Here is a 10081-nt window from a genome sequence, read left to right as displayed (position 1 = left end):
ATATAGGGGGGGGGAAGAGTGCAGATTGAGCACCATGACTCATTACCCTACAAAGTAACCTCTTTCTATCTTGTTCCTTGACCAGCTCCAGAGATATAAGGTAAAACAAAGGCTAATAATCAAAATAGTTTCAAGATTACACTAACCCATATGTAACCTGAGTTAACATATGATGATCTGTTCGACCAAACAGAACAGCATTATCCTGGTCCATGGAGGTAATTGCCTTCACAAATCATTGATAGATGCATTAGCTTTTGCAAACTTGCTTTAGACTGATTAAAATGATCATGAACTACCCTTGGATCTCTGGACAAGATAGGTTCCGTTACATTTGCGTGAACTGAGGTGAGGCTGTTTCCAGTGTTTTGCATTTGGCTTCCAAATTATCCATTTTCTTGTTCCACTAAACCTCCCTGATTTGCCAATTAATACTGAGTGAAAGGTTCCTTACATGAGCATTGAGCCGTGCGACCTCCTTAGTTGTTATGTCAAGTGTACTCGCCATATCCTTCAACACAGTAAATTGCCATGACAAATGAAGTTTTATGGCCACTGCCTGAGCTCCTAAACCGTTAGCCTCAGCCACTCTATGGTCAACACCATCAAATAGGCTTCTTTTTCACCCAAATTTTACCAATTTTGGCTCTCCCTAGCACCATTTAAAACCTCTCTGAAACCTCTTAGTCATCACACCAACTTATGTCCTGCTACATGCACCCATGCTTCTAGAGTTGAAGCTTTTTCTCTCCCTTGACAGTGGTATATATCACTTCTAGTAACGTCTTGAAGCTGTTCCAGAGTCTTGGTAATTGGTCATAGATCCTGATATTCCACAACTCCTGTGGATGTCCTCGGTGAGGACCTTCTCTTCTAATCAGGGCTACACCCAGAGACAAACCATCCACAGTCAGGCCTCCAGTATCATAATGCACATCCCTTTCAACATGGCTCAATATCTGCAAGAAGCATAAAACTAAATTCCATATTGGGAACAATCACGTCCTGCTCCATCAAAAATTTATGTAAAATAGGTATTGGTGTTTGTGATGTGGTCATGTGTGATCATGTCTCTATAAAATTAGTCCAAGCATGGTCCTCATGCAGCCATGCACAATCCCCTGGTCCATACATATGAGTTTTATTCATTCCTTCTCCTTATCGAAATCATCGTCTACAATTACATCCAGTCCCTCTTTCCCCCTTCCCTTGAAGTTTGAGCTTCCATTACTTGACCAAATTCAGCTCTTCGCCAACTTGCCTGGAATAAATCACAAGATGCTCTATTTCCCGGATTGCAACATCCAAAATAATTGCAATCCCTTTCCATTTTAAACACTGAACACTGTTCATACGTCTTTGAAATGTCCTTGGGGCGCTGGACACTTCAAAAGGCATCACATTATATTCATAATGTTCTAGGTGCATAAAAAATGCCAATCTCTCCTAAGAACCCCTTGTTTAATGGCACCTGGTGATATTCACTTCTTGAATCTAGTGAGGAAAACCTCTTACTCTGACTAACCTGATACAAGATATCTTCAATTTGTGGTAAAAGATAACACTTCTTCCTTTTTACTAAGACAATTGGAGCATTCCTGTTAGAATATCAAAGATGTTATTATAAAGGATACTTTATTTCATGTACCTATGATATACCTCATATTACATTATCTAAGGTGAAATTCTATTTGTTTAGTTACCCATGTAAGAGTATGTTTTCTTTTTATGTATGGCCATCTAACGGCAAAGTTTTTATATCCGAATGTAAACAACCTCTGTAGTGCACGTAGATCCTCTTAATACATAGAGTTAAGCGCAGCAACTCCATGTTTTACCATCCCCAAACGAGTCATATATGCATTGACAGTCAAACTTGCTTATCACACGCAGAGAAGAGGAGTTCTTCTGACATACCAACAATTCCATTCAGACGAATGATACTTATATCACCTTGATCCACCAAGGCTTGGACCTCTGCCTCCATAGCTGGGCTGTCCCGCATAGGGAATAAACATGAGTGGAATAAACCCTTCACCACTACTGGATCTGTTTGATCAGTAACCAAGTTTGTTTTTCCAAGTGGCTCCCCCTTCAAATTAAAGGCTACCTGAAAGTCTCAGTATTCTTTCTGCATCTTTCCTCTGGCTTGTAGATAGTACCTAAATATCTGCCTTTAATTCTCTTAATAATTTCTGAAAGTGATCCTCATTGAAAGTCTGCTTTCACCTGTTGAGGTCGATCTGAAGTGCCTGTTCTGAGTCATTGTCTACATCGCCATCGTCCAGTATTTCCATGATTACAGGATTTACTGCTAATTAGCCAAAACTCTGTTTTTCATTGTAGCCCTTGCCTAAATTACCAAACAATTCATATCTTCCATAGGGAATAACTGGGCTATCCTCCATTTTTGATGTATTAGTACTGGTAGTGTACCCCAGTTACAAGTTTAGGGTTTTCACCTGATCTCTGCTTTGTATATAACAGGAATGATAACACAATCCTCCTGCAATGGATTTCCTTTTACAATTATTGGAGTTCCATCTCCATTTCTCCACCTTTTCTTTTGAGATATTCTGTTAATACAGCTGCCTTTCCCAGAGGAACAGTAATAGTTTCTGATGAAATCACTTCATATTCCTGAGTTAATTTGATCCTGCTCTGCTAAATCATCCTCGATTCTTTGCTCTGGTCCTCCAGACTCGCATTCAACTGGCGACTCCTTACCACCTTAGTGACTAAACTTGTTTGTGTCCGTGCACAAACTCTGTGCAGGACTTTAGATCCTTGACAGTTTTTCCATTTGTCAAAATCTAATAGCATTTAACAACAAGAACACCGCAATCCCCTGGTAAAGTTAATGCCCTTGTCCTGAAATACATAGCACCTAGGAGAGAAAACCTTTCCTCCCATTCTGAAGGTCATTTGGGCCTCCCAGATACCTTCACCGGTTCGCATGCAAATACTCCACTTACGAGTGGTTAACGTGGTACAAGCGGAGGAGGAAGGTTCCTTGTGGTCCTTCTCTTTCCCCTCCTGTTCCCTGTACATAGAATAATTAACCAATGTTAAGCTCGCCCCTGCGTCCCAAACTGCAGTAAAAGACTGCTGGGTAATTTTTCTTCTGTGGACAGTCTTTGACTATATGCCCCTTTTCTTCACAGAAGAAACATTTAATTTTTGCCGGGTTCTTGGGTTTTGCCCTTGTCGACGGCAATCTCCGTTGAGGTTGAGCCCCTTGGCCAGCCTTAGCCCTTCCACCTGCTGGTAGTTGTTCCCTCTTCTTGGAGCTCCAGCATCGGTCCTTGGGATGGGAGGTGTTCCATCCATGGACATCACAGAAGAACTTGCTTCCCTTTTGCCAAGAGAGATCTCTCCTCTGAGATTCCATTGGTCTTTCTTCCCTTACCACTGTTAATCGTGACTTCCCAGCTGCAGTGGTTTTAAACCGGGGACGTAGGGTTGACTGGAAATAAGAATCCTTCTCCCTGTTTTTCTCCACCCATCTCCTGTAATCTTCCATGATTTGTGAGTACGGGAGACTTTTTAATTTCTGTACATCCCATTCCTCTCCAATTCTGTACTTGTCCAAAGCACAGCCAACCATAGTTGCTGCCAAAGCTCTCATGGTTATGGAGAATGACATATCTTCTGGGAAAGGCCATACTCTTAAAAAAGTGAAGTTCATGCAGATAGCTTTGTCGCTATGCATCCACTCTTCAAAGGACTCATCCTGATATCGCTCGGCTTCCCTTAAGTATTCATCCCAAAATTTCTTCTTTTGGGGGAACTTGGACTCATCCCGTGAGATCTTGGCGCTCCCCTTTTCAGGGTGGATGTAACTGGCGGCGAAGTTTAGTTCTCCCGTGAGTGCTGTCCGATTCATTTCGGACTCGGCCCATTTGCCCACAGTCAGCTCATCTTCGTTTCCTGTGAACGTAGGGACACAACTGCTTCTTAGTACCTCTTTAACGGGTGCAGTCCTCACAACGGTTCCTGCCGAGTTTGGTGCTGTAGGTCGAGTTGTTGTGGCTTGCTGATCAACCCTTGTTAATTCCTCATTCAGTCGTTCAACCTCTCTGGTCAGCTCCATCATAGTGGTCAGCGGCTGTTCTACTTCTCGCTGCATGTCGTCGACGGTCTCTGCCCAAGTAATGGATTCTTGTAGGATGTTGCTCTCCCCTTGGGAACTGGAAATATATGTTAACTGTCCTCGAATTTCAGAGATTCCTGATTCAGGATCCGCACTCGCCGATACCTCGTCGCTTAGGTCCGCTACAGCCTTATGAACAGAGCAGAGTATATCCCTTAGACTTGGCTCCCCCGCCAAAGCAGTATCTTCGTCACTGTTTTCCGCTGTACCCTTCGACTGCTGTCTTCCTCGGACTTGCACATTTACACCGGCTGGTAGTACTGTCTATTTTCAGTGTTCTAGGGTTCATTTTCCCTTTACTTGTGTCTTGTTACTTCCGAGTCACAATCACTTCCTGGAATTTCAAGTCTCAGTCAGGCACTCGGGCCTCGCAATCCAACTTACAAAGTCCTACCTGAAACAGCAAGTAGAGTCAAGCCAACGACTCTCGCAACTCACCTGCGTTTTGTGGTCTCTTCTTTTTTTCCGAAGTCCCTCAACACCAGTACTACACAGCTATTTTTCCAGAGTGTATAACACCTTGTTATTAACACGTAAAACCGTTTTTCTTTCTTTCTTTCTTTGGGGAAAGAAAATTATTACACTTGAACCAATTAAGGAAGCCAAAATCAATGTGATATAAGACGTATGTATCATGAAATGGTCGAAAGGTTTTGTTGTGATAATGTTAGTAAAACATTTTTGCTTTATAAATCACTTGAACTATTAATGCTCAAATATTTATCTAAAATCACTTAAAAGCACATGCATAAAATACTTATACATATACAGTCAATAATTACTTTCAGGAGTGTATTTTCGAAAGAAATAATAATCTTTTATTAAAGTTCATGCACTCATGCAATATAAATTTACTAAATTATACATAAGCGGAGGCCCGATCAGCATTGCTCTTCAGTGTGCTGCCTCCGCTCTCAGACTGATAAATTCCTCCCTTTTGGTGATGTCGCGTTTCTTACACGCGTTTGCGCCACTCGCACTCCGTTTTCTTTCGTCTTCCTCACTTGAGCCAATGAGCCACACTCGTTACGTCTCGTGGACTCATAGCATGCTCTGGTGTCCAATCACGCTCTCGCTCGCTCTTGTGACGTCACGTACTCACGCACATACGAACACAATTTCCCTTTGGTTCTCGCTGTCTACAGAGCAGCTCCTGTAAGAGAGTTTTATTAAAAATTGTATTATATATTATTAAGCAATTTATTTATGCCAATAGATGTCACCAAGTATTACCTAACTGTTATACTACTTCTTACCATCCTTGACACTCCCTTGAGTAAAGATAATAATGATGAGTTGAATATACCCCAGATAAATCCACACGTATGGCCACTGGATTTGTGTTCCTCTCTCCGGAGCGGGCTCTGTGTTAGAAGAATAATACACCCACATTTTACGTTTGCTTTCACTCTTGTAAGATTCGCTCTATATAAGTATTACTTCAAGATGGTTATTAAACGAGGAATAACTCTATACATTTTATAGAGTTTACTTACTTAAACAGATGAATTCCCTCGTCTGCTGGCAAGTACTAGGCTCCCCTCGTAGACACAGAGTGATGCAGACCCTTGTCAATGTCACTTCGTTCGCGTTGCTCGGAAATCAGTACGGTATTAACCAGAATTGATAAAATTAAATAAGGATAAATCCGCTCGAATGTCCACGTTCGATCACGGTTGGCACTGAACTGCTGCAGGAATGTCACACGAGCGCCCTGGCCTCTCCTGCTTCTGCTGACCCGGCAAAGAGCACAGTGGCGCCATTGTTTACAATACCCGTAGATTATCACCCTTATGTCCTCGAGATAAAGTGTCTATATTGCCTTGTAAAACACTAAAGGCTTATCCCTTCCATAGTATCAACACCACACTCTGTAGCTTTAATTGAATGTGAATTCTCCTGAACTACCATCCCATCTACCATACAACCACTGGAAAAAAACCATTGCCATGGTGTATAATGGTCGTCTTGTGTTATGATACCTAATAAATACAAATTTAAGACTTACCATAAGTCTGGGCGTTGACATCCCTCATCGTCCAGGAAGAGACTAATGTTGACAAAAATCTCCTGGATGAACTGTGCGTTGAAGATAGTCGTGGATTCTATGAATATTGAATTGAATCGAATTTTCATCGATTTACAACAATTCAAGTAAGAAAACTAAAAAGAAAAAAACAATCTGCCCATTTTATTGATTATCATACATCATACAACCGTGCCCATCTATCCCAAACCCCCTATTTTTTAAACCCCAAAAATAGAAAATCCGAAATTTTTCTTTCTAGTAAAAAAATGCCGCTTTTAGTTAATCAGTAAGAGTATTTGGTGATAAAATAAAGTTGGAAGGAAGCAAATATTATAACTGAAATTGAGTAAAATATTAATAATAGTCGACCATGGCACAGTTTTGCCAGCTGAACGATTATACTCCGTGAAAAAAAAAACTAAATTTCTTGTTGATTTCATTCTTTATTATTATTATTTTTTTTTCACTTACTGTCATCTTGATATTTGTGATTATTTCCCTAAATTTTTTCTGGGCTTCACTTTCCCAACCGCGTGGATAAGGGAGCTTGTTGGCATTCCTTGATCAAGTGAACGTTTGTCTGGATAATCCTTGAATGTTTAGTGAGGCATCGTTATAGACTAAATTGTGCGGGAAAAAGACCCCCCATGTGAATAGACTCTTTGGCCCCCTTCCCGAAAAGCGCACAGAGGGGTAGATAATTTTGGGGGTTGTATTTATTTTGCCACGAAAAATACTGATTAACAGGTTTTTAAAAGATTGATTATAACTGGTAATTTTTTTTTTATGGTCAAGTTTTTCTTTTTTTATTATAATATATTTTTTGGGTTATAATTATCTTTGCGTTATTGTCATCGCGCCCCGCCCCTACCCGTTTGCTGGCAAGAGCGGTCTTTTTTAAAATGCTCAAAAATTTTTATGAACAAATCGTTTTTGAAACATACATAATGAAAAACAGAAAGAATTTGGAATGAAAAAAAATTCCCATACATATGGTCCCCTAGGTTTTTGTGGGGAAGGAAAAAGGGGGACCTTATAACAGTTTTTGGGAAAAAAGGGGTTATGGGTTGACAAAACTAAAAAATTTTTTTATTTTTTTAACGGTAGGTTGATGTCTGAGCCCGCCGTGGTCACAGCATGAATCAATTGCATTTTCCGTTGTGATTCTTGGGGGGCGTGGGAGGTTTTCCCCGTTCCTTTTTCCACGGAGAGTGCCGGGTTTACCTTTTTTTTGGTTTGATAAGGGGACAAAATTGGAGTTTCACAAAAAATAAAATCATTTCGAAAATCGAAAAGATAGCATAACATATTTTGTGATTCAGAAAAATAACATTTTTTGACGAACATTTTTTGTATTTAAAAAACACATAATTTACACACAGGAAAAAGAAAAACGGAGGGGAATTTTTTTATAAGCAATAAGGGTGGGATTAGCGTGTTCTAAGGTCAATTTATCAATTGTCACGGCTGTATGGGGTCGGCTGAGGACAATGGAGTTATTATAAGAGATAGCACTCATGGCTTTTCTGGTATGAGAGGCGTAAAGATCACGTATCCACTTCACTACAATGACCATAATCATTCAGTAACTGAATCATGATCATTGTTATTATTATCATTATCACTGTCATTTCCATGACCATTATTATTATTATTATTATTATTATTATTATTATTATCATTATTATTATTATTATTATTATTATTATTATTATTATTATTATTATTTTCAAAACGACCACAAACACTTTTTTGAATTGATTTTCACCATGTTGCATAAACGGGGGAGCCAGTGTTAAGTGCCCTCCTCTCTCCCGAATATAAACGTCTTTACGAACAGTCAGCATAAAGAGTTCTGTGGATATATCATTTATCCTCACATGTATAACCATGGATGAAAGGAAGAAAGAATGTGCTTTACTACAAATCGGTCGCTTGAAATTGCGCGTAACAATAGTGTCAACGATGCAAATTAACCTCTTATCAAGACCACAGGATGTCGTACGCCACTTTTCCCTTCGGCCGGAAAGAGTTATCTTTCAACGACTGTGATATCAACTTTACACCATAAAGGGATATTAATGGGATCATTTTTATCACCGTACTTCATCCCACACCTCATGTTCACCAGAGGTCTCCCTTCATAATGTTTAAGTAGTAAAGATCACAAAACACATGATATTGTATCCTGCACCGCCAAGACACCCCGAGAAGTAGTTGTTTATACGAATCCTATTCACGGAAAGAATTTCCCAGTAGATATGCAAATAAAAGCATTTATTTTCAGAATGATCCTCGTCACTTATCTGAAACCCAAAGTTCGTAAAAGTAAATTAATAATGTTTTGTTTACATAAATATACTACTAATGATCCATTAGTTATGTACGAAAAAAACAACTATGAGTATTGTAATAAACAATTTCTTTCACAAAAGCTTACTATCATGAAGAGAAAAAAGTAAGTTATCGATAACACAAAAGAGTAATGGAAAATGTTTAATAACAAGAAACGCTAATTCAAGAAACATTAAAGATAAAATTTCACAACTATAACAGACTGATATCTAGAAACTCAAGACATTTACCTAAATAAAATGTCGTGTTGCAGCGGGAAAATAATTAACTTGTAATATCTAAGAATGAGAAACGAGTGAAAACAGCACGCTAACGTAGTCCATTATATATTGGCCGTGGGACATATCATGTTATTTTTAGTGAAGTGTGTTCACTCGATCTTTACTGTAGAACGTCGAAATGTTTAAATGCATGTGATTTTTATGTAGCCTTGTGATTTCATGTGATTGGATTTGTTTTGTTGTGACTCTATAGGTTTACATGTTTTTTATGATTTAATGTACTTTTAAAATTATATTTTTACTACTACTGTGATTCATAGCCTACTTGATATCTAGACTTTTATCACCCAAAATAAGGTTCCTTTTTGGTCATCAGTAATGTCAGAGATGAAATTTAACTTTCATATGGTATCGTATACATGGACACTCATAGTAATGATGAATATGGCCATGATGATAATGTTAACGATGATAACTCACGCATCCACACACCCATTCATCATACCCATCTCTGTCGTTCTATCTCTCTGTCTCTGAGGGAGGGAGGAGGGAAAGCATACATAGAAGGGTGTAAATGAAGTGGACAAACAGCGAAGGTAACTGAATTGGAGCACAACGGAGAGCGAGAAAAAGGAGAAATAAATAAAAATAGAATGCTTAGTCGAACACTTGCTTTTACATTTTCTTTCCTAATTAATTGTTTTCTTTATCTTTGTTTAAAATATGGTACATATTTATTGTTCTTTGCATCTTTTCAAATGTCCTTTGTAGCGAAAATAATACTTTCTTAAATCAATTTAATATTTTTATAAAATCCTGTCGTTTGAGTTTTTACATCAGATACTGAGGACTTAATTCAATTCAATTCCATAAATATTGCACATGAAAGAAAATACCAGATAATGTGATTTTTTTAATTTTATTTCATTACTCTTATGACAAAGAACACTTGATAATCATTAGAAAATATGTTGTGTTGACTAAACAAAATATGTAAAGTCAGAAATAAAGATATAACTTGAGTCATATTTATGATTAGAATAATTGAATAAATAAAAATAATAACTAAATAATGACAAAAAAGTAACAGAAGAAAAAATAAAGAAAAACGACAAATACTATAAATAGAGGTAATTCGGCTTCTTTGATAAGAACTTTTAGGGTCCGATGTTAAATAGTTTTTTTTTCTGAATAAAACGACACACTTTTGTTTCCTTTGAAAAGTGAAAAAACCCTCATTTGCATATTATATTAAGCGGCGTCGTGCCTGAAACGGAGTAGGGTATATAAAAACCCCGATTTCTAAAAATTTATTAGGTTTTT

The 10081-nt window shown here is 38.2% G+C and overlaps 2 protein-coding genes across 2 annotated transcripts in view; both read right to left on the bottom strand.

Annotated features, from left to right (window-relative positions):
* Positions 1-2953: 2953 nt before the first annotated feature.
* On the bottom strand, positions 2954-4254 carry LOC119594979 (the record flags this gene model as incomplete). The annotated part of the gene is given in 1 exon segment (XM_037944115.1): positions 2954-4254. A coding segment is annotated over 1 exon segment (1071 nt). The 3' UTR covers positions 2954-3058.
* Positions 4255-10009: 5755 nt separating this feature from the next.
* LOC119595176 (brefeldin A-inhibited guanine nucleotide-exchange protein 3-like) overlaps positions 10010-10081 on the bottom strand; it is a 5348-nt gene continuing 5276 nt past the window's right edge. Inside the window, exon 7 of the mRNA XM_037944345.1 lies at positions 10010-10025. Coding sequence (XP_037800273.1) covers positions 10010-10025 — 16 coding nt within the window. The remainder of the gene's footprint in view (positions 10026-10081) is intronic.

The sequence above is a fragment of the Penaeus monodon genome, chromosome 35 (assembly GCF_015228065.2).
Source record: "Penaeus monodon isolate SGIC_2016 chromosome 35, NSTDA_Pmon_1, whole genome shotgun sequence".
Taxonomy (NCBI): domain Eukaryota; kingdom Metazoa; phylum Arthropoda; class Malacostraca; order Decapoda; family Penaeidae; genus Penaeus; species Penaeus monodon.
The sequence above is the reverse complement of the archived record's forward strand: the minus strand, read 5'-3'. Positions and strand labels throughout refer to the sequence as shown.